The following is a 25,112-nucleotide window of genomic DNA, read 5'->3' as shown; positions in this document are numbered from 1 at the left end:
CTTGTGGGTAGGGAACATGTCTACTAACTGTATTATATTGTACTCTGCCAAGTGCACAGTGCTCTGTGCTCAGTAAATACAATTAATAATTTTGGGGTAAAGGCTGAAAGTGTGAACTATTTAGCAATTAATTGATTTCTAAAACAGTTTCTGCGTTTACCCTTCTAATTTTTGGCATATAAACAGCAATGGGAGATGTTATAAAATATATAAATGAAGATTCCATATTGATGGAAAAGTCCTGTACCACAAAAAGTAGACCTTTTTGGTAGGAAAAAAGTGTGCCATGTGGAGAAGAATTAAAGTCGATTTCTCCAGGTGCTTTCACAAGATTTTAAGGTTTAATGGCTCTTGTTTGTGCAATATTTTTAATGTCTATTTCTAGACCCATGTGAAATAATGATGACAGTATTTTCCCATTTTTTGCAGCTGTCTTTCACCTGAAATTATAAAATATTCATATTAATTCAATTGAAAAATAAAATATAAGCATAACTGTTACTCTGAAAATGTATGCTACAAAAATACTGTATTAACATTATAATGGTCAAACTAAGACTTAACAGTGCTTTGTGGGAAAATTTAAAAAAAATGTTTTCTCAACCTCTTTCAGAAGCTTATGCCAAGTGAAGGATTGGTATTACCAAATCTTTTGAATTGGTATCAACAGCCTATTGCTTCTCAGCCTTTAATCCAGTGGATATTTAAGGAATATTATTTGATGACCCTGATCCATTGCTTCCATCTTCCAGTTTCTTATTAACCTAGAACGTCAGGGAGAAATAATTCAATCATCCAATGTTCCGTCAGGTAAGTTGCTTGTCTGTTTAATTTTAGTGTAGATCTCATGTTCATGTCTCTAAATATATTTTCTACAATCCTGAGTTGCCTTCAGTTTTTTGTATTTTGTGAAATGCATTTAATAGATTGTTAGGAAAAATTGGTATTCAGTGATTTCTAAAACTCTTCATTGAATACTCTGATGTTACTAAAGCCTATAATAATAATAATAATAACAAAGATGGCATTTGTTAAGTGCTTACTATGTGCAAAGCACTGTTCTAAGCGTTGGGGGGGGATACAAGGTGATCAGGTTGTCCCATGTGGGGCTCACAGACGTAATCCTCATTTTACAGATGAGGTAACTGAGGCTTAGAGAAGTTAAGTGACTTGCCCAAGGTCACACAGCAGACATGTGGCGGAGCCGGGATTTGAACCCATGACCTCTGACTCCAAAGCCAGGGCTCTTTCCACTGAGCCAAGCTGCTTCTCTGCTGTACAAAATCCTGGTGTGAATACTAGATAATCAGGTCGGACACAGTCACTGTCTCCCCACCCCGGGTGGGGGCTATGTATTCAACAATTGGATTGAATTATACCTGTGATATTTGCCTAAGTTTTCATTTTACAAACTGATTTCCCAAATGATTTTAGCCAAGGTAGAGCTTCTTGTCACTGCAGTGGTGTAAGCTCTCATACATAACATTGAAGACAATGAAGAAAATCAGAATGAACAACACAGTCTTTATAGGCTTCTTGGCATACTTGGTTAAACAGATATTTCTCTAAAAGTGAGTTGCCACCAGAGCAGACCATTTAAGCCTTTTCTCAGCTTGCGTTTCTGGTCCATTTCTTGTATCTCTGTTGGCTAAAGCTAACGAGAGGAGTTTTCCTTTTTCCAGAAAGAGGCTCCTTTCCTTCTCCCCACCCAATATTTCATCACAACTCCTCTAAATAGATCCAAAATTTTATAAAGAATGATTAGACCTCTTATAAACATTGTATTATGGACTTTTAAATCAAGCTAGGTAGTAAATGTGCACTTTCTCAACTAAGGAGAAAAATGAAAATGAAAAGAGAACTGAAGTCCTGACTTAATATAAAGTGGACTAGGAAAAGTAAGTATCATATTTTGAAGTATTGGTGTTTAGGTCTCAACATCCGCCTTTTGGAGTTAGATTTAGTCTCTAGTGCTTATTAAACTTTCACCAGATCTTGAATTGTTCTCAGTTCAGCGCAGAATTGATAAAATATTTGTACTTGATATTTTATGTTTTTAAGGTTTTCAGTTGGACAACTGTAGAACCTCTACAATGGAACAAACTGTAAATTCACAGTCATCTGGGTCACTGAAATCTGAATCAGATCTGGGCAGCATGGAAAACAGCACTCAAGGTATATGTTTTTTCCTCTTTATAGAACACAGAGGAAAACATTGTAAATATTGGGGAAAATGATTACTTGAATGTAAAACCTAAAATGAGCAATTTCAGCATTATTGATTTCATTAATGGTCATTCTTCAGAATGAAATGGCTGTTTTGTTCTCAATGTTATAAGTATCCAGTTTTAAGATAAAAAGGTGGCCTTTGCTACCTCAATGTTTTTCATTTATCCTAGCCACAAACTATTTTATTAGATTTTTATAAGGCTAGTACATAATATCGCATGTAGGATATAAATGTGGGAGAACACTTCCTAAAGTGTCTACAACACTGATTTGACTTTGCATTGTTCCTCCCTCCCCCTCCAAATTATCCCTGTTGTTTTGAGGAAATTCATCTTCTTAAGACCAGCTCCTGATTTTAATGTGCTCTCTCATTAGGTTCAGATGATAAAGGTGACCTAACTAATGAGGAGTCCCCCAAAACTATCAAACCCACAAGTAAGGAGTTCAGGAAAACTTGGGGTTTTAGGAGAACTACCATTGCCAAACGTGAAGGTGCAGGGGATGCTGAAATAGACAATCTGGAACAGCAGCCCCAGCAGCAAAACCTGTCTCTAAGGCGGAGTGGCCGGCAACCCAAACGAACGGAAAGGGTTGAAGAATTTCTTACAACAGTGAGGCGTAGAGGAAGAAGGAGTGCCGCCGTTTCACTCGAAGATTCAAGCGAGGCAACTTCCTGTCCAGTGACGGATGTTGAAACTGCTTCTGAAGGAAGTGTAGAAAGTACACCGGAAATTAAATCTAGGCGAAAATCTGGCTCTAGAAATGTTAAGAATCGCTCTGCCTCGACCGAGAAGGAAGCCAAAGATGATGATGATGATACCTCTGATAGTGACAGTGATGGGCTGACGTTAAAGGAACTTCAGAATCGTCTTAGACGGAAGCGTGAACAAGAACCCACAGAATTGACTCTGAAAGGTATCCAAAATCGCCTTCGAAAGAAGCGTAGGGAAGAGGATCCTTTACAGAAAGTTGATGTTGAGGCCGGCAGTACGGTTAAGACTGAATTGCCCATGAAACAAGAAGCTACGGCTGCAGATCGAGTAGCAGAGCATCAGGACCCAAAAGAAGGTAGTCCAGATAAGGTGGAAGTGAAAGCTCCCATGGGAATTAAAGACAAAGATGGAGAGCCAGAAGAGTTTGTGAAACGGAAATATGAATGTGAGGTTTATGATCCCAATGCCCTGTATTGCATTTGTCGCCAGCCTCATAACAACAGGTAAGTGGTGCATGTGCAAAGAAGTGTGTGCTCCTAAATGAAATGATTGCAGAATTCGGTCAAGAAAAGCTATTAGTACTATCATTTGTAAACCAAAAGTCTCTGTTGTAGATATCAGGAATTTGCAAAAGATAGGGCGGATAAATGGCTTTTAGTTGACACTGAAAATTTTAATTGACCTCCCAAATAACTTTATACTTTCAGATTTATGATTTGTTGTGATCGATGCGAAGAATGGTTTCATGGTGATTGTGTGGGGATTTCTGAAGCTCGTGGGAGACTTTTGGAAAGAAATGGAGAAGATTATATCTGTCCAAATTGCACTATCCTGCAAGTACAAGATGATTCAGTTTCAGAATCAGATCTCCAGGAAGCTAAGTATAGGCATGAAAATGCTGATGGCACAGAATTTACAAGCATTGGAACAGTTGAGCAAAAATCAAGTGAGGACCAAGGAATCAAGGGAAGAATTGAGAAAGCTGCAAATCCAAGTGGCAAGAAAAAACTGAAAATATTTCAGCCTGTAAGTATTTTCCTCCATGTGCTTTTAATCCCATCAATATCTGCCTTGCTATTGACACATTTTTAAAACTGTCAGATATTGAATATCCAAGGTATTTCCTATATTGAGGAAGGACAGAAATATCAAAACTATTGCTTAAAATGTAATTTTCTGGTTAATAAAGATTAATGATCTGTGCTTACAACATGATCATTATGCACATAAAAGAAAAGGCAATCTGTTTTCCTGTTGACCTCTTCAAAACAGTTAAGATTAAAGGGGATTTTTCTATGTTCAATTAAGGGAAATAAAATGGGCTCCACAATCTTGTATTCATGAAGTTTTAGTTCTGTAGATAGAAATGTGAATAATTGCCCTGGAGTCTCATTTTAGATGTTGGCATATTTTTGTATGGGTATACATAAGCCACAAATGAACCTAGTACTGAATAAATAGAATGTATTACGTTTTTAACTCAAAATTGTATTTGAACCATATATTATATGCTTCTTTTCTTAAATTTGCAGATTATGGAGGCTCCTGGTGCCTCAAAATGCATTGGTCCAGGTTGTTCTAGTGTGGCTCAACCTGACTCTGTGTACTGCAGCAATGACTGTATCCTTAAACATGCAGCAGCCACCATGAAGTTTTTGAGTGCAGGCAAAGAGCCAAAACCAAAAGTGAAAGAAAAGATCAAGCCAAAACCAGAAAAATCCAGTCTTCCGAAATCTATTACCCAGGTAAGTTGGCTACCCCTTTGCAGTTAATTTACAACAAAGCAAGTTCTGTTTCATTTGTGGTTAACACCTGACTGCCTGATGGTTCAAGAATAGTATAGGTAAATGGTTGAAAATCCCAAGTCCCTTTCACACTTCTGTCACCTTCCTTCTGATATATTTTTCCATTGCCGCAAACCAGTAGTACATTTTAGGGTTCTTGGCTACCTTTCTTTTTCTGCTGGTGGGGTAAATGAGCAGTGAAATAACAAATAAGCTGCAGGAAAGAGAAACAAAAACCTAAGGGTCTGAATAATCCCTAACGCTCCATTATTCTGTAAAGACTTGATTGTTGACTGAGTATTGTGTGCAGTGGGGATAGTTTCGTGGACTGTAGTTTAAATGAAAATGTATTTTCCAGTTATAACAAGGTTTTAAAGATTGTGGGCAGGGAACATCTAACAACTATTTTGTATTCTCTCTTAAGCGCTTAGCACAATGCTCAATAAATACCACTGATTAATTTAAATTGAAATCTCTATCAATGAAAATAGCTTGAAAAATCCAAGGTTTATTAATGTAACATTAATAGGCCTTACATTCTTACAATTTAGAATATCCAGAAAGTCCAGGCTGTATTTTCTGCAGTAACGTGCTGGCATGAATTGCTTTTCTAAAATTAAAATGCAGCTAATGCTCTTCTCTTATGTCTCCTGGGGAACATTTCTAGTTTTAAAACCTCTAGGCTCTTTGAAAAATCCATAAGTAGTCTCTGAAAGTGCTAGTTGGTGGTCTAGTTTAAAATAGTTGGCTGTGTGCTAATCAATGTGGGCCTCTAAGTAATTGCTTTCCTATGATTTGGTTGTATTAACTGATTTGCAGTTAAATTCAAATGCTTTATTTATAATGTGGAAATAATTGCCCTAACCTTTGGATATTGCATGAGTAATTATTGCACTTTTATGATACAGGCGGGTATTAAACTGTCTTCTGTTCAGAAGAGACCAGCTCTGGACAAAAAAGAGATCTGTGCAAAGAAAATGGTGTTGACAGCCACTAAGAATGAAGCAAGCCCAGTACCACTTACTAAGGAGATAACTTCAGAAAGCAGCACACCATCCTGGGCAAGCGATCACAATTACAATGCAGTAAAGCCAGAAAAGACTACTGCCATTTCATCTTCACTGTTATATAAATGTATGTATCGCATAGGGATTTGTCTTTATATTCTTTCCTAAATAGCCATTCATTTTTGGCTCTAGACCGTCAGGAGGTTTTAGCAGTATTTTTTGAACCCATCTCTCACCTTCAAAGATTCACGCAGACCTATCAGAAAAATCCCAAGGTGCAGTCCATCTCTTTTAGAGTATTGTGATGTCACAAAATGATCAAAAATCGTTGTATGAAAATGGTTGCTGGATGTAAACTCACTGGTTGACTTGGTAAATGTTTTCCAAGAAGTAACCATTACTGTTCCCAGTAGGTAAAAGTACCAAAGTTAGACTTTATTATGGGTGACAACGTGCCTATTTTCAACAGTAACTTTGGTCTCATTTCTATACTAAGCTCTAAGCATTCAGCTCTAAGGATTTTTAGATTGTGTGTGCTAGCAGCAACACACTAAGACCAGAAAATTTAATTATTTATCTATTTTAGAAACAGTTTTAGCAGACAACCTTGATTTTTTAAAATTTCCAATATATAGTTTTTATCAAGTCGATTTTTTAGGATAACTTCTATATTCTTCTGAAATCTGCAATTTGTTTATCTGGCTTAATTCACAAATCACACGTTATTTGCACGATTTTGTACAGTTTTCAAGAATTGGCAGCTAATCATCAAAATGAAGGTAAGTAGATCTAGCAAATTTGTTATCTATATATAGGCAGTTCACTCTTACTCCAGCTAAAAGGAACGCTCTATGTATTGCTGAATTCCTGCCTTCAATTCTTGGCTATTCAGGTATTTTACCCTTCTTATTCCAGTTTAATGGAATTGTGAGTTATTAGAGATCTGATCATCAAACTAAAAGTTAGGAATGTTCCTTGAGTGTATAACATTTTATAATTTTGACTAAAAAATTTATTCTGGTAAGTATCTGACACATCTTTTGCTTATTTAACTATTTTTGGTAAAGTACAAAGGTTAAAATAAATATTGCCCCTAATTTCCAAGACTACGAAAGAAAGAAGATATTCTCCTATCAATTTCATGGAATCTAGCTAAGTGTTCCTATTCAGGTAGGTTCCATATGACACATGGAGATGTATTTGTGGTGTCTTCAAGAAATCATCTATGGAACAACTGAAAACGTCGCTGGATCCTTACCAAGGGAATGGTTACCAATAGTAAAAGGGTGTTAAGTCTACTTTTGCAGATTTAACTTCTAATTTCAAGGAGGTTGAGGCATATTAGGCCCTTGTGGATTTCATTTTCAGATATGCTTCTCGTTCACAACTATATTACGTTACAGAAAAGTTCTGAGTGCTTTCAATAACAATGGATCTTATAAATGGTAATCATTAATTTAATCAGGCAAAGATGATCCTCATTGATCCAGTACACTAAATACCATCATTTGGTTGGAGTCAATCGATCAGTGGTATTTGAGTGCTTACCATGTGCAGAGCACTATACTTAAAGTGCTTGGGAGAGTGCAATAGAACAGAATTAGCAAATACCTTCCCTGCCTATAAGAATTTATAGTTAGGGGTAATAAATTGGCCACCAATTAGTTCTGGAAGCACAGAAAGCAAGATAAACCACTGAAACTGTTTTTTTCCTGACTGCCTTGAAGGAAACCAACCAATTCTGCCCAACTTCCATTTTGTATATTATCTGGGGGCTTTGACTTCCTTTTCCAGAAAGTAGGGAAATACAGGGAGCTGGGCAGGGCTTTAGAAAATCCAAGGTAAACAATTGAATAGTAATAATTGTGGTATTCGTTAAGTGCTTGTTACTTGCCAGGCAGTGTACTAAATGCTGGGATGGATACAGTCAAATCGAGTTGGATACAGTCCCTGTCCAACTTGGGGCTCAGTCTCAATCCCCATTTTGCACATGAGGTAACTGAGGCACAGAGTAGTGAAGTGACTTGCCCAAGGCTACACAGCAGACAAGGGAGTTTATACACTTTTTTTAACACTTCAGGGTTATGCAGAATCCTAATTTGTAAATGTGTGTTTGTTATGTACCAGATTCAAAGGAATGTACCTCTTTTAGAAAATTCTTAAATTAGTGCTATTCCCAGAAGTAGCAAAATCTAGTTCCAATTGTGTTTTCCTTTTGGATTCAGCTCCCAATACATATTTTAGAAAAGAAACTAACTTTAGAAAGTCCTTGGGCTTGATTGTAATCTGTGAAGATGCCCTTGACTCTTTTTTTTCCTTCCCTTTCTCCCCTAACCATCGGTGCCGATCGTAGGTTGTAGACCCTGTCTTTTTGGTTTGCAGATGTAGGACAAATATTTTAACAGATTAGAGAATTCCATAAATAAATTATTTTCCTGCTCTCCTAACGTGGTTATTGTAGGGCTTTATTTTTGACTATAATGTTTGGGAACCATTAGATCTTAGTTTTATTTTCTTTCTCAAAATTATAAAAGTTCCTGTGCTATTTGTGCAGTTTTCTTTCTGCCATTTACTAGTTCTTAAAGTACTAGTAGCTTGGCTACTTTTTAGATCTCATTATTGATCTGAAAAGAATTGAAATATGTTCCTGGAAATACTTGTGAATATATAGGCTCTTTAGAGACTTACTACTCAGTGTTCAGAGGAACATTTTTTTCTACTTCAGTTAATCTTAGTACTCCAGAAAACTTTGTTAAATCAGTTGGAATTTTGTCTACATTAATTATAGGTTCCCTGCTTCGTTTCACTTTTCTAAAGAAAAAACTTCATTTTGACAAATGTATCAAACTACATGGATCAGTAGCATCCAAGTTGTATCTTTGTCAGTTCAGAGTTAGACCTTATGTAGGTCCCTTGTTTCCTCAAGAATGGTGTGTTGAGCAATGAAAGGAAAGGGGTAAAATGGAGAAACAAAAAACTCCTGGATAATTTACTAGTTACATTATCACAGGTTAAAAATAGTATTTCCTTTTTAAAAAAACATGGCTGGATTTAGATGACAATAAGAAGCAAGTCGGTCCGAAGGAAACACATTGCCATCTACATGTACATATAAGGAATTGTGGATTCTGTAGCACAATATTCACTTAAAGTATGGGTTTTTTTGACTTTGGAAGGAAACCTTATATAATACAGCCTACTCTGTTATTCTGGGTCCTATCTCCATTTTGTATGTTATCTGGGGCCTTTGACTTCCTTCTTCCAGAAAGTTGGGAAAGTAGGGAGAGTGGCAGGGCTTCAAACATGCTGTGTCTCAGCCTCAGAACTTTATGCTGATGTCCTGACACCCTTTGGGGCAGAGTCCAGAGGGCTGCGGCAAGCAACGCAGGGATGAGGGCGGGTGAGAACGAGAATGGAGCTACCAGAATCCACTGGAATGGGAGCCAGAGCCACCAATGAGGAACCTCGGAAATTTCTCTCATCATCTCTCAGCCTCTCACACAACAGAAAGGGAAGTGTCGGTCCGGAGACCAGCGCTGCCTTTCCTGCAGCATTAGGCTCTTGAAGTAGAGGAGCATGCAATCCTCAAACCTTCCTCGTTTCCCTACCCCCAAGTGTTCCTGCTGGGAGAAGATTGATTGGAGAGGTGCTGATATTTGGCCTCAAGCAGACCTCTTCCAGGACAAAGTAAGCACTGGATAGAGTAGCTCTGGTAAAAGTTTGGTGGAGAGAGATTTGAAATGCGTGACCAAAATGAAGTTTGCTCAGGATGGTGTGCCTATTTGTGGTGCTGTTCTCCTTTAATCAAGAGTTGGCTCTGTGTGGTTGGCTGGTCTTATTTTAATAGCTTCCCTGATTTTTGACATTTTCTTCAGGCCAGACATTGATAATGGATTGATACTGGCCGTATTCTTCCAATATTCATAATGTATCCATAATCGACTGTCTTACCTCGGTAACTGCAGTTGACATTCTTGTGAGTTTTTGATTGGCTCTAAGGTAGTATTCCAAAATTCATATATAACAGCCAGAAAAACAGCGAGGGTTTCAAACCTGAGCAACAGCTTTGCACACACAATCTGACGAGCAACACTTGCCTTATGGCTTGGTCCCCATGCTTGAGCTTGATTTTCGCTCCAGTTCCCCTGCTATTTGGGACCAGTGGGTGGGACCAAAGGATGTGGCAATAGACTCATTGAAGATCTGCCCAAAGTCCACCCACGTTTGTTAAGGGGACCTTCATGATGGCAGTAAAATGCTGCAGATATATCCTAGGTTACGATAAGATACTTGCACTCCAGGAAAGACCTTTGAAAATACCATTGAGGTCACGTCGCTAAAGAAGGCAACCGTCTTTCACAAGAAATTTCAGGAATTCCAGGTATTTTTTCGTGTGAAAATGCTGTTGGACTACTTATTACTTTTGCACTTTTTATAACACGTACATGAACATGCACATATCTTCCAATATGGAAGCAAACTTGGAAAGATAATATGAATTTGGGTCACTCTCATTTACTTAAATGGAAGTTTTGAAGCAGTTTTCTGTGGAAACGAACCTGGAGAGATTCAGCAAGAAGAAATCAGAAGGTAAATGGCTACATACATGCAATTGGGATTCACACTTCTGAACAGCATTTCACATAGGTTTGAAAGACAGTTTTTCCATGTCCTTAAAATTTATACCTGTATAGTACAAAAATTAGAATATCATCTGTATAGGGGAAAGAAATAGGCATATTTTCCTCATATATGAATTAAATCATTAGTAGATGTAATTGAGGGAAACCTTGAAGGGGAATCTGACAAATTAGCCATCATTCACTCTTATTTTTAGAGGGGCAATAAAATTAATGTTGGACTAGAATAAAGTTATGAAATCAAGATTCCTTTCTCATTCAGTGAAAGGGAGAAATAAGGGGCTTTAAATGTGTCTCATGTCTTCCTTCAACCCATGCACTCACTTAATGAAGTGGGTAGTGACTCTCAGCGCACAGTTAATATTTGGTAGATGAGCATGACATTTTTGATTTGTTAACTTTTCTAAGCCTCCCCCCCAAAAAAAATACTACGAATTGAGAAATGAGTTGCCTGTTTTAGAATTGCAACTTCTTAAGAACTGAGAGATTTCTTATTGAATGTCAGTACGGAGACACTTCAGGAGAAAGTTATACAGATTCAGTTTTTCCCAAATATGCACTTCTGCATAAAATCACTATAATTTGTTTTCAAGTTAGTGTAAATCGTTACTTGATTTTTTTTTCACTGCCTGGAAGTAGCCTAGGAATCGTGAAAAGCAGGGGCTAGGATAATTTTTTTTAGCATTCTATTTTGATCCTAGGTAAAATTCAAATCAATCAATTCCCTAGGTTGAAAAATATATTTTTAGAATTATTTGTGGTTAAGTATTCCTTTGACTTGTAAATGCAAGAATTGATAGTACTTTGTAAGACAAGAAAAGTTATGTAGGGAGGGGAAAAAAGTGCCTCAAATATTTCCTAAGGAAAAATGTGGGCATTGTTGCAACAGCATCTTTTTAAAACTTAGATTGCAACTTGATTTCCACATCACCTTGTCCTTATTGCCTTTAGTAATGGAATAGGAAACAAATGTTTGGATAATAGTAAACAAGTGGATACTCCTAAGGCTGTATTCTATATTGGTTAGAAAGCTAGTGGGTTTTTTGTTTTTTTGAAATTTAGATGTATCTGAAGTATCACAGGAACAAATACACAATAGGCAGAGCGGTATCAGCCTATTTGCTACATGTTAACACTGTCATTATTTGGAGATTGGGTGGTGTCTTAGTAGTGTCTTGAAAAGATTAACCCTGGAAGGGATTCTACACTTGATGTCTTGGAGTGTGCCACTTGAAGTTTCAGGCCTCCAACCCCCTGCAGAACTTTTTGTTCTTCCTCTAGAATAATTAGAAATATTCGTCAAGAGGGCTCTGAAAGCCTTCTAAAACTCAGTGAACCTACCTACTGACTTTTCAACCACTGCTGTCCACTAGAAGCCCTATAACCCTAGGGGCCAGTTGTGTGGTAAGAGGAAAAGGAGAGGCAAGATTTGGGGATGGTTCCTTTGGAAAGTGCAACCACTTCTGATGGGACCACTGTTCAAATCCCCATGTCGTCGTCGTCGTCATCCTCCCCCCCGACCCCCACCAACTCCCACAAGATTAAAACAGATTCTTCAAGCTTTTAGCTTATGAGAACTGTCAATTATGCCCTTGATTCATGAAGCACACACTGTATTGCAGTGGACAGATTACGTTTATACATTATTCAAGTTTATCTGAGCATCACTACTACATACTCTGGATTGGATTTGTGAAGATTGCTCATCAAAAGAAATTTATTTCTAACCTCAGCAGTGATACAAAATTACGGAGCCAATGGGAATTGCCTTGTCATGCCGTCGAGTTGTTTCCGACCTATAGTGACTCCATGGACAAATCTCCCAAAACACCCCAGCTGCAGTTGTTCTGGTGTATAGAGTTTTCTTGGTAAAAATATGGAAGCGGTTTACCATTGCCTCCTCCTTCTCAGTAAGATTGAGTCTCCATCCTTGACTTTATCCCATGCCACTGCTGCCCAGCACAGGAACCAGTGGGACCCTTTGAATATTCTACCACAATCAATATTTTCCTTTCTTGGTGACATGATGCATCCTGGCATTTTTAAGTTGCCATAGAGATCTGGGCATGTAATAAGTGCCTGAAAAGCTCATTGAGTGGGGAAGAATTGAATTGCTTATAATACCTGTTTTATAACAAAAATGACATTAAATCTTTTTTATCATGTTCTATCCCAGTTGAAGTTACTAAATCTTATATGAATTGACTCTTAATTAGATTATGATAATGGCCTGTAAATAACTTATGAATACAAGTGGCTAGAAGATAAACGCCTTCACTCAAAAAAAGCTGAGTGCTCTAAAGACCTTTTCACTTAAAACCATTTATATTATTAAGCACTTCCTCTGTGCTAGGCGCACTGTACAGTGCTCAGGATAGATGAAAGATTGATAGCACCTCACACTGAGGCAAAAATCATATTTCATTGCTATTTTATGGATGAGGAAGTAGGATAAGTAACTTGTCCAAGGTAATAGCAAACCAACGCTTGAGATTAGAACCTTGGTCTCCCTACTGGATGTGTACTCTTGTACTTTACCAGGCTGCCACCCATGAAGATATTCTTATGAGCAGCTACGGTTGCCATTCATCTGGCCTTTTGATGGAGTCTGCTTTTCAACCAACAGAGAAGCAGATGCCCATGTCCTGTATTCCTAAACTCCAGCTGCTGCCACATACCTCTGCACACACACCTCCGCAGTTCCTGCGACTAAGACAACAACTTAGAAATGGCACCTGTGTTAAAATGGACCTGACTGGAGCAAGTCAGGATTGAGTGGGGAGGGTCCTGAGGCCCTTGCAGAATCTCTGTTGGGACAGACTTCCTCAAAATTACATGTGACACCATTTTACACTGAGGACTCCAGGGTAATGTGTCTCTGGGTTGGTGTTTTTTAGTGCTGCCTTTGGCCACCCACTTGATGCTCAATATTATTTGGCTAGGCTGGAAGTGTCATACAGTTTGTTGCTTTTTCATAGCAATGTAGACAAATTTGGTGCAACAACTGAACTTACCTATATAATACTAGAGAATGGAGTCCAGAACAACAAAGAATGATCCTTAACCTCTTGCATCAAATCTCATATATGAGAATGGATGCCATGAACATACACTAGTTTAAATTTCATCTATAATTCTCCTTTCCTAGCTTCCATAGGGACAAAGCTAGTGGAGGGCATAGGAATTTATTAAGTCCTTGGTTTTTTTTTTCATTTTGTCTGTCAGTCTAACACTGTTTAAGAACACCCCACTCTCCCCTGCCCCCGTTTCTCACCAGCCTGTTTCATATTTGCTAATGTTTCAGAAGTAATGCACCTGTGGCCATGAATGTAAACAGGCTGAGAAAGTACTTGCCATGAGTTGAAATATTTTTGCCCTTTTCCTAAAGTCCCAGACCTGAAGGCAAAGCCCAGAAAAATTTATTGAGAAAATAACTTAATATGTATTTGAAAGAAAACAAGGTATCCAAGGGCTGAATAAATGAAAATAATGTATTTGGTAGCTTCGAGATACTTGATATAAACTGGAGGAGGTATTTGGGCGGGGGGCGGGGGGGCTATGCAAGCAGAGCAGATTCCCTTTTCAAAGCAGGGTAGAAACATTAAATTCAAAATGCTTTTACAAAATTCAGGTTTGTAGTTTTAAACTGATCAGGATAAAATTCATAATTTTCTAAGAACTAATATTAGGATATATCCATATTGGGGATTTTAAAAGACATCTTTAATGTACATCTAACTTTGAGTTTTAGTCGTTTTATTCCAAATTTGTCATGTGGCAGTAGATAATTTGCTTTAGTTACAAGTTAGCATTAAATCATTTTTGTATCTATATGAAGGGAAATGAATCCCAAGACTCCATTAAAAGGCTGATATTTTGTTTAATTTTAAATAGTTTGGTCACATGAATGCACCCAATAAATTGTGATGTGACTGTAATAGTGACTAAACCAATAAGGCTTATAATTACTGTAATTCTGTCTTTTTCCATCCCCTAATAATTGCTTGGAGGTTCAAATTAAATGTAGATTGGTGATTTAATTTATTAATCCATAAAATCCACTACAGCAGTTAGATTAATAGTTATGGAGAAAAAGCTTGGACTAGTGGACCTAGGAGTCAGAGGATCTGGGTTCTAATTCTAGTTCTGCTAAGGGTTTTATTATGGTCTTTTGTTCTGTTTTTTGTTGTTGGGTTTTTTGTTTGTTTTAAATTTCTGCTTTTTAAGCAATTACTATATACAAGCCACTGTGTTTAGCACTGGAGTGGAGGAAAGATAACCTGGTTGGGCACAGTCTCTATCCCACATAGGGCTCACAGTCTTAAGTTCTGCCTGCTATGAGACAGTGGGCAAAGCACTTTAATTTTCCTGTGCTTCAGTTTCTTCACCTGTAAAATAAGGATTAAATGCCTGTCATCTTTCCTACTTTGACTGTGACCTAATTATCTTGTATCTACTCCAGTGCTTAGTGTATAGCAAGTGCTTAAATACCATTGTTCTATGGCAGAGCTGTCCTTTTGATGTGGTAGTTTGAGAAAATCCCAGTGACATCTAAATCCCAGGGCAACAGAGGCCACTGTTTTCAAATACCTTAAATATTTTGACTCAGTGTTCTAATTCTTGTTATATATGCTTTAGCTTTTTTCCTGCCTAATGCTTACTCTCACTAGGAACAAGTTAATATGTAGGATAGAACTTTCTTTCAAAAATGCAACTTGGGTAGGGTTAACACCTATCTTCTCATGCCTGTATTCAAACTCTGACTATCTGTGGGCTTTGTTAAAGGGAAAGCTACCGATAAGATTTACAAGGATAGTATTGTCTCTATATCTCCAGTATTTTGAAAGGGATTTGTAATGTAAAGTCAAATAACAATTTATAAAAAAGCCACCAATATTTTATGTCTTTATTTTAAAGACCTCCCTTTCAGTTTCCAGAAATGGAAAGTTACATTTAGTAGAGGGTTTCAGCTAATTTGATAGTGACAGTTTCCCTCCCACTTAAAGCATGTCAAAATAAACCTGCTTTTGTTTTGAGCATTTTATATGGGAACAAAGTTACTAACTGTGGCCTAAATGTATATTTTAAAAACACTAAGTTATCTGCACAATTTAAAAGAGAGTGTGAGCAGCATAATGTCTTAGTGGGTAGAGCACGGGCCTTGGAGTGAGAAAGGCCTGGATTCTAATCTCAGCTCTGTCACGTCTACTATGTGACCTTGGTGAGTCACTTAACTACTCTGGGCCTCAGTTCCCTCATCTCTCAAATGAGGATTAAGACTGAACCCCATGAGGGACAGGGACTGTGTCCAACCTGAATAGCTTGTACCTAACCTAGTGTGTAGAACGGCCCTTGGCACATAATAAGGGCTTAACAAGTACCATAATAATAACAATTATTACTGTCCTCTAATATTCTGGTAGAGGTAGCAATTTCTATGCTATCAGCTGTGATCCATTAACAGTGAGTTATTCAAAGATGAATTAAATCTGTCAAGCAGATGACGTTTACCAGAGGCTAGTAGCCTTGGGGTTATATTTATGATCAGGGGCTCAAATCCTGAAATTTGACCTTAAATTCCCCACTAAACTGCAAGCTTCTTATTGATGGGAAATGTATCTACCAACTCTCTGTGTATTGTACTTTTCTCAAGTGCTTTCTTAGTACAAGGTTTTTCACACAGCTCTCAGTAGATACGATTGACTGATCATTTCTGGGTGCTGTGGCCAAGGAAGGCACATGCAGGCCTCCTACAAGTAGAGGTGATTTGTGTCCGTTGCTATCTTAACTGCTTCATTTATTGAAGGAAGTTTTGGAGACTGCAAGGCTAAAAACCCTATAATTCATCCCGATATCTTAATGCCAGCTATATACCACTTTCCTTTCACTCTAATTCTTTGCTCGCCTTGTCTTTGCATGCAAAGACAAAACTTTGTTTTGTTGTCTGTCTCCCCCTTCTAGACTGTGAGCTCATTGTTGGGTAGGGACCATCTCTATATGTTGCCGACTTGTACTTCCCAAGCGCTTAGTACAGTGCTCTGCACACAGTAAGCGCTCAATAAATATGATTGAATGAATGAATGAATGACTTTGTATAGGATCTTTCTGCTGAGGAGTATGGCCCAAGAAGAATATACAATCTAGTGGACAACCCATGATATTGATTAGGCATCAAGGCTAGGGAATGAAAATGACCAGTAACAAGTTGGTATTTCGTGTTAGGTTTGTTCTATGTGGAATCAAGCCAAACACATTATTTTTCTGAAAGAAAAAACCAACACCTTCAAAACACAAATTTTGCCCCAAGGCCATGAATACCTTTGGGAACTCAGGAAGTTGATGGAACATGGCCTAGTGGAAAAGAGCACGGTTTTGGGAGTCAGAGGACCTTGTTCTGCCACTTGCCCGCTGAGTGTCCTTAGGCAAGACACTCAGCTTCTCTGTGCCTCAGTTTCCTCATCTGTAAAATGTCAATTCTTGGTCTCCCTCCCACTTAGACTAAGTCCCATGTGGGACCGGCACTGTGTCCGATCTCATTTAACGTGCATCAGCTCCAGGTGTGGAACAGTGCATGACACACATTATTGTTAAGTGAGGTCGTTTTACACATGTGCTCTCTTTATGTCCTGTTGGTTATTTACTGTGCACTAAATATGGGTATGGTCTACCTGCATTTTTCCTGTACTTGATTTACCAAGTTTCATTAGCTAACAAAATTTTCTCAGGTTTTCGCTAGACTTAAACTCACTGTGGGCAGGGAATGTGTCTTACATTGTTGTGTTGTACTCTCCTAAGCACTTAGTACAATGTCCTGCACACAGTAATTCTCAATAAATACAGTTGATTGAAACTTGGGTGTAAAACTACAGGTGATGTGTAAACTGATGTTGCCATTGAATCTTTCATGACTTTTCATAAAAAATCAAATTTCAAAAATATATTTTATAGAACTATGAAGAAGAGATTGCAAACTGTTAGAATTGGGATGGAGACATCCTGGTCCATTTTCTTGTTTTGCAAATGAATAGTTTAGTTGATGTCCAGAATCTTTGAAGGTGATCTGTGTATTTTACCTCTAACGGACTTTTTGGAACATGCACATTACAGTAAATGATCCAGTTTCTGAAAATAATTTTGCCCTTTTTTGGTATTAAGTGCTTTCCATCAAAGTTTTTTCTTCTTCTTTCTAGCCATTAAAGAAGAGAAGAGGATTGAAGATAAGTCAGCAGTTCCAGTTTTTGTGTCAAAAAAAGTGGTTGCTTCAACTTCAGCCTCTGTAGTCGGCAAGCAGTCATCTGTTATACCTAGAAATTTGGTCCCGAAAAAATCCACACCAATTCCTAACCCATCAGTTCTCAAACAACCAATTAAAAATTCTCCTGGAAATTTCAAAGGTGTGATCCCCAAAAAATCTTGGCTTACAACTACATCAGGCAGTGTTTCAACTACTAAACAGTCTGGACTCTCTTACGTCACTGCAGGATCCAGTTCTAAAAAATTAAGTATGTCGTCTTTAACTGGGGGGCTTAAAAAGACAGCAGGAACTTCTATTCCTACTTCTTCATCTGTAGCAGCAAAATTCGGAGCTAACACCTCTCAGTCACAACCCAACTCTCAAATTCGACAGAATATTCGACGATCTCTAAAAGAGATTTTGTGGAAAAGGTGAGCTACTTGTTTTGGGGATTCTAACTTTAAGTACATGAGCAATGTACCTAAATGGAGACCGAGGAATATTGAGATTTAAACGTCCTAGCATGTTTTAAAGATGACATTTATATTTAAAAAAAAGATGAACTTGAACTACCTTTGAAGTAATTGTAAAAGTTTTAAAAAAATCCCAGTTTTAATTGAGCAGTGAACATGGCCTTAAGTCATGTTGAGTGAGTGTAATATTGTAGATCTTGCATCTAGCCAAACAAAATCAGTATTATTGTGCTTATTATTTAAGCAATATCCTATAATTTGGTAATGATAGTCTATTTCTTTTTACACTGGTTCACATTGAGAATGGCATGCCTAATCTTTAAAACACAGTAATAAGAATTAAACAATGCCTTAAATATTCAACTTTTGTTTTTACATTATAGAGTCAATGATAGTGATGACTTAATCATGACAGAAAATGAAGTGGGAAAGATTGCCCTGCATATTGAGAAGGAACTGTTTAACTTGTTTCATGTTACAGACAACCGTTACAAAAGTAAATATCGCAGCATTATGTTTAACCTCAAGGATCCCAAAAATCAGGTTTGTGTATTGGTTTTCATTCTATGGGAAACTTGTACGCACAAACTTAAATTTTATTGGAGACCACATAAATGCACCATAATTATCAGCATCCCAAGACTTTGGGAACTGGCTGAAATAAAACTTGGCCAGTAACCCTGAACAAAAGTAGATTAATTAATCAATGGGATTTGAGTGCCTCTGTCCCAAGCACTGTACTAAATGTTGGGTTAAATACAAGATAACCAGATCCCATATGAAGCTTGCTTTCTAGGTAGGAGGGAGCACAGGAATTGAATTCCCATTTTGCAGATGAGGGAAGTGAAGCACAGAGAACCTGTGTGACCTTGGGCAAGTCACTTAGCAGGCAAGTGGCGGAGTCAGGATTAGAAACCAGGGCCTTTGACTTCACGGTCATGCTCAAACAATCCTTGCCCCCAGGGAGTTTTCAGTATGGTAGGAGAGATATCACTAAAATAAATGACAGAGGAAGAAGGAAAATGAGTTATGTGCACAAAGTGGTGATTAAGTAATGGGACATGTATACTTGAATGCTAAGAGATTAGAAATAAATTTAGATTAGGGTGGTTGACATTTCTTGTGCAATTTTGAAAAGGAAAGGTGCAAGTTTGACAGTAGTAGCAAAAAATGAATTTTACCACCTAATAGATACAGTAAAGGCTGTTTCCAGAATACCTTCTTCATTCAATCGTATTTATTGAGTGCTTATTGTGTGCAAAGCACAGTACTAAGCGCTGTGTGTAAACTCATTGTGTCTACCAACTCTGTTGTACTCTCCCTAGTGCGTAGAAACAGTACTCTGCACATAGTAAGTACTCAATAACACTGGTGACATGTTTTTTCTGTGAACTGGAACTTTAGCCTAAAAAAAACAAACTGCTTGTTTGCAGGGACTCTTTCACCGTGTTCTGCGTGAAGAAATTCCTTTGTCAAAACTTGTAAGAATGAAGCCTGAAGAACTTCTCTCTAAAGAGCTGTCAATGTGGAAAGAGAGACCCACAAAATCTGTAAGTAGTAATACTACAGTGCCACAGTTCTGGAGGAGTAATCTGCTTTAGTTCAGAAGGCAGGGAGAATGGGTTACCTTCCAGACTGATAATCAATCACAGGTCACTTTTTTTCCAACATGGTGTGGTATTTTGAACTATAATCTAATTTGTTTATTTTAAAAAACATTTTAGGGGGAGTCCAGAAATAAACTGCAGAATGAAAGCAAGAAATCTGTCACTAAGCAGGAAGCTATACCAGATATGGAAGATTCTCCACCAGTGTCAGACTCAGATGTAAGTGTGGTAATACATTTCTTATACATTTCTTTATTCACAATTTATATTTCAGTTAACACGTAAATCTTTTCTGATCAATTGTACTTCATGACCATTTTTCTTAGAAAAGGACTTAAGAGATTGTAATGTTTGTAGGCAAAATTTATTTCAGGTGATTGTTTTTAAAATGTATAAAGAAACAAATGCTAACATTAATTTGTTGAGAGAATATTTTTTAAATTGATTTTTTTTATCCTGTGTCTACTTTTAGGAGCAGCAAGAATCATCCCGAGTTGCACCTGAAAAAAGCAATGCTCCTCTCCTTGATATTTTCAGCAGCATGTTAAAAGATACAACAAGTCAGCATCGAGCTCATCTTTTTGACCTGAATTGCAAAATCTGTACAGGTACATGTCAAGCAAAATATTAGTCTCAAATTTTTATATGGAGAATAAAATAATTATTCAATCAGTTTCTTATAAATCATACAACTTGGGCTCTTGAACAAACTATGGCTTCAGTAGAGGCCTAAAAAATATTTACAGAATGTTTTTAGGGCATATCTGTTTTCAATTTAGGTTCAGTAGCAAGCAGTATCCTCTGCCTTAAGAAGAGAATATGCTGTATAATATAGTTTTGTTTCATTTTGAAAACTTCATAACACCAGAAACCTCTTTCAATTTCTCAGGTCAGGTGCAATCATCAGAAGATGAGCCAGCTATAAAGAAATCAAAAAATTCAACCTCGGCTAAGAAGGTGGAACCAAAGTCAAAATATGACAGCACCGTGTCTGGGACTGCTTCTCAGTCTACTGATGAAGTTGCTTCTGAAACTGTAGATGACGCTACTCCTGAATCAGAAGTCAAAAACATTCCACAACCAAATGTGGAAAAAAATTTTCTGGTAGCACAGGGGCAAGGCAATGCAGAGCCATCTGTGCTGGAAGAAAGCTCAGTTTACCCAATCTCCTGTGCTGCTGGAGTTGTTACTACAGTAACTGTATCAGGCAGGGATCCTCGAACTGCAATGAGCAGTTCTTCTGCTGCTTCAGCATTGCGTACTAGTTCTGGCACTCTGACAGACAGACCTTCTACTGGAGAGACAAAACAAGAAATGCCGAAACCTGTTGTGACCCCCACGGCAGTACCAAAATCCATATTGGCAAAACCATCCTCATCACCAGATCCAAGATATTTAGTTATTCCGCCATCACCAAATATTAAGTATGTAATTTTCATAGGATTCTAAACCAGTAGAATAGTGTTGTTCTTGGTTTTTTTCAAATAATTTTAATAATCATCATCATATGTGTTGAATGTTTACTACATGCAGGGCATTGTACTAAGCGCTTAGGTAGAATACAGTGAAACTGAGTTGTTAGAGACACATTCCTTGCCCACAACGTTTTTCTTTTATATTGTTACTCACTTCCTGCATCCAGTAGCTGTTCCTCAGTAAATCCCAGCAGCTTTCCAATCAATCAGTACCAGAGCTGAGATTAGATCCAGGTCCTGTGATTCCCAGGACCATGTTCTTCTTGGCCGCGCTGCTTCTCCTTTAAAATTCTAGGTATTAAAGTGCTGTCCAAAACACCCCTACATTTGGAATTTGCAAAATTGACCACCTTAATAGGAGAAATTACCAGGGATGGTGCATGTATCATGGAAGGTGCACAACTTTAATAAAAACGAGTATTTACGTGGTATTTTAAGAAGGGAAAAGGCCTCCTTTTCATGTATTTTGCCCTTCAGCCCACTGTTTTCTTTAAAATCTGCAGTAGTTTTACTGAAAATGAAAGTTAAGGGGACATATTAATTAAGCAGTGCTATATCTTCCGTTATAAAATGCTTTTAAAAAATTTTGTAATTTTCAAGCATCATGTAGTCAGGGGAAGGCTTAAATTGACACAATTTCCTATGGTTCTGTTTTGCAGCATCCCGGAATCACGGTCTCCCCCAGAAGGAGATACTTCCCTGTTCCTGTCTCGCCTCAACACCATTTGGAAAGGATTTATTAATATGCAAAGTGTAGCGAAGTTTGTCACTAAGGCATACCCTGTCTCTGGGTGCTTTGATTATCTCAGTGAGGTTAGAATGGATGAATGTGTTTATGGGTGTGTTGCTTCTGGGAATTTTCACTCCCTTGTAGTTCAGCTCTCTTAACTGAATGTCCGTTATCTTAAAGATAACAAACATTAAAAGGCATATAGTATTGAGGTTTTTATGGTGGGACTGGCAATTGGGAGACTCCTTTGGTCAATGAGACCTCAGGTTCCCTCTCAAGAACAGTGGCAATTCTTACGTTATGCTGACAGATCCTATAAGAGAAGAGAAAGCACTAGTATTTATTATTACAGTGGGTTTCACGATGTTTGATTTCACTGCTTTGTTCTAGTTCGTGATCATGTGAAAAATGCTTCTATTTGAGAGACACTTCAAACTTCAAGCCAAACTTCAATGACCAGTGGTACTTATTTAGTATAGTGTGCAGAGAACTGCAATACGTGCTTGGGAGAGTACAAAGGAACAAGTAGAGCTCTGCCCTCAAGGACCATACATCCTAGTGGGAAAAGCAGACATGTAAAGCAGGCAGCTAGTATTGGGGTAGTGGGTATGTAAGTGCTGTGGGTGGGAAGGTTGATGAAATTTAGTTTAAAAGGACATTTCCTTGACAAGAAACGAAGAGTGGATTTGGTTCGTCCGAATGGGATCCTTTGTTTGGATTTCTCTCAAACACTGGAATTATCCAATTCCCCAGCAGTCTTCACTCCCTTTGCAGTTAAAATAAGCTGGAGAATTTTATTTAAATTGCCACGTTCCTAATTATTTATTAAAGTAAACCACAGTATAATTATCAACACTTTCATGGCAGTAGTGCGTGGCTATATTAAAAGCATGACAGCTGAGTTCATTGGAATTACAGTTTTGACCTTTTAATCCATCTTTTCAACCATTAATTTCAACCAATGCTTTTCTGTTTAGGATTTGCCAGATACAATTCATATTGGTGGGAGGATCTCACCGAAGACAGTCTGGGATTATGTTGGCAAACTCAAATCTTCTGTTTCTAAGGTATTCACTTAATCTACTCTATAGAGAATGGGGAAATAGCTTTCATTTTAGTAAAGCATTCTGATACCTTTTCCGTAATTTAATCAGATTTTATCCAGGAAAGTAAAACCTCACCCCACCCCCAAAGCTAATATGTTAAACTAAAACAAAAGCCTTCTCAGTTTAGCATCATTTTTTTAATGCCATAAAAATGGTGGCTTTTTGCACATAACTGATTACAATTTGGCAATATATTGTTTCATGAATTTTAAGATTCCTCTTTAAATGTGACCTGTTAAATTGATAGGTCCAGAAAAACATGATTTTTTGCTCTGGGAGTGGTGGACTTTTGCATTTAAATAATTTATGTATGAATAAATCCCTTTCACTGGTTTAGAAGAGTAGAATTAGGTCAATTTTTCCCCTTTTTACATTTTAGGAGCTGTGTTTGATTCGCTTCCATCCAGCAACTGAAGAGGAAGAAGTTGCCTATATTTCTCTCTACTCCTATTTTAGCAGCCGAGGCCGTTTTGGTGTTGTAGCTAATAACAACAGGCACATCAAGGACCTCTACCTGATTCCACTGAGTGCTAAGGACCCAATTCCATCCAAACTCTTGCCCTTTGAGGGACCAGGTAAGCTCAGAATTTCTGGGAAGCTAAGAGGTACACTCATAATCCAAAATTATCCCCCAAATTAGGTGTTCTCAATGAATTTGTGACAAGATCACCCTGGAAGTGTAGTTATCTCAAATTACTCTGTTAGGAAAATGAGGGAAGCTTTTAATCCCAAAAACAAACAAGTCTGCCACATCTGATTTTAGAATTGTTCCACCATTAGGCTCACACTTCTCATAAAGATAGACAATACTGTGAATTTATGAAGTTTATCATAAAGGCAAAAATAAATTGTAGCATAGGGTGCCATAGCCTCAAGTCCATGGAAAATCTAAACTTTAGCCCATCGTAACCTCAACAGATCTGATGGAGAAGAAAGGTAATGTTTGAAACTAATTTGTTGCATCATGCTCCTGTTATAACAGGACCTTCCCTCTTTTGATGATGTTTATCAGGAATGAGCAAACTCATGAAAAGCATTCTCTCTCCCCACCCCACCCCTCCCATTGCATCTCCTTTGAAGAATTATTTACTTGAAAGCCATGCTTGCTAAACTACCTCTGTCTAGACCAAACAAGTTTCTCTTGCTAAGAATACATTCTAGTCTTGTCAATTGTCACTTTTTTCTTCCACATCACTCTTCATCAGAGCAGGTGGAGTTTGCTCATCTCTCAGTGCTGTTGAAGCGTGTTTGTAGTAGTGTACTGGGGTGCGCTTGTGAACTTACCTCCCAAACAGGACACACTTAGCGGCATTTGGAGGGTTTGAGGTCACTATACGTAACTTTTCTCACTCTCAGAACTGAAGTTTATAATGAATCTGTTTCAAAACAACGGAAGGGAAATTACTGTTATCTTAGTAGTTTAAATTCCACCTGAACAACTCTTTAAGCACTGTGCCACTTTCTTGTTTTTCAAGAAGGCATTGTTTGTAATTTTCTCAGTCTTACTTGATCCACTTCACGTAATGGCCGAGGCCTACCGATCATCTCCTCAGTCCCTTCCAGACTGCTCCAGACACAAACTCTGATCAGTTCTCATTTGGACATGAACTGGATTTCACTCCAGCAATATGGGGATCGTGTGTCTGAACGTGACTAGGTAACGGAGCTGGGTGTGTGTGAACTTGTTCATGGACTTCTTGCCAGGCTCAAAAATTACACTTCCCAGCGTTATTTGAGCCCTAACTAGAGCCCTATGTTTTATGATAGCAAAATCAGAGCTAATGCTTTTTCAGCTACTACTAGAAGTTTAAAACAATAAAGATCCACTCTAGATGCTACGGTGTTCAGGTCAGAAATCCTCCCCCCACCCCCACCCCCACCCATCCCCAAAACACCACCTGACGGCTTTCATTTCCCACTACCCCTGCACTCGGTGAAGAAATGCCATCTGACTGGTGAGTTGGAATCTGTGCTCCAGTTCCCAGTTCCAGAAATGGATGAAGAAGAGGTTGCTGGCTTCTCAGCCAGCCCATAGGCAGGACAATTCCTGCTTTCCAGTTCTGGAGTGAAGAATAAGAAGCTGAGTGCTAGCTAACCAACCAACTGAAGAATCA

At 38.0% G+C, this 25,112-nt stretch overlaps 1 protein-coding gene across 2 annotated transcripts in view; it reads left to right on the top strand.

Annotated features, from left to right (window-relative positions):
• Nucleotides 1-25,112, top strand: part of DIDO1 (death inducer-obliterator 1) — a 67,123-nt gene that overhangs the window by 28,715 nt on the left and 13,296 nt on the right. The window contains exons 3-17 of one of the 2 annotated variants that reach the window (XM_038750628.1): nt 614-810; nt 2,062-2,175; nt 2,605-3,445; nt 3,650-3,968; nt 4,475-4,687; nt 5,635-5,860; nt 17,564-18,038; nt 18,464-18,623; nt 19,514-19,630; nt 19,805-19,906; nt 20,160-20,295; nt 20,577-21,111; nt 21,822-21,975; nt 22,870-22,959; nt 23,378-23,573. In XM_038750628.1, the coding sequence (XP_038606556.1) occupies nt 2,094-2,175; nt 2,605-3,445; nt 3,650-3,968; nt 4,475-4,687; nt 5,635-5,860; nt 17,564-18,038; nt 18,464-18,623; nt 19,514-19,630; nt 19,805-19,906; nt 20,160-20,295; nt 20,577-21,111; nt 21,822-21,975; nt 22,870-22,959; nt 23,378-23,573 (3,646 nt within the window). In that variant the 5' untranslated portion in view covers nt 614-810; nt 2,062-2,093. Of the gene's footprint in view, nt 1-613; nt 811-2,061; nt 2,176-2,604; nt 3,446-3,649; nt 3,969-4,474; nt 4,688-5,634; nt 5,927-17,563; nt 18,039-18,463; nt 18,624-19,513; nt 19,631-19,804; nt 19,907-20,159; nt 20,296-20,576; nt 21,112-21,821; nt 21,976-22,869; nt 22,960-23,377; nt 23,574-25,112 lie in introns of those variants that run through there. The other variant, XM_038750629.1, reaches the window with a different exon arrangement.

The sequence above is a fragment of the Tachyglossus aculeatus genome, chromosome 8, assembly GCF_015852505.1.
Source record: "Tachyglossus aculeatus isolate mTacAcu1 chromosome 8, mTacAcu1.pri, whole genome shotgun sequence".
NCBI classification, from domain to species: domain Eukaryota; kingdom Metazoa; phylum Chordata; class Mammalia; order Monotremata; family Tachyglossidae; genus Tachyglossus; species Tachyglossus aculeatus.
This window is presented reverse-complemented; position numbering and strand designations above follow the sequence as displayed.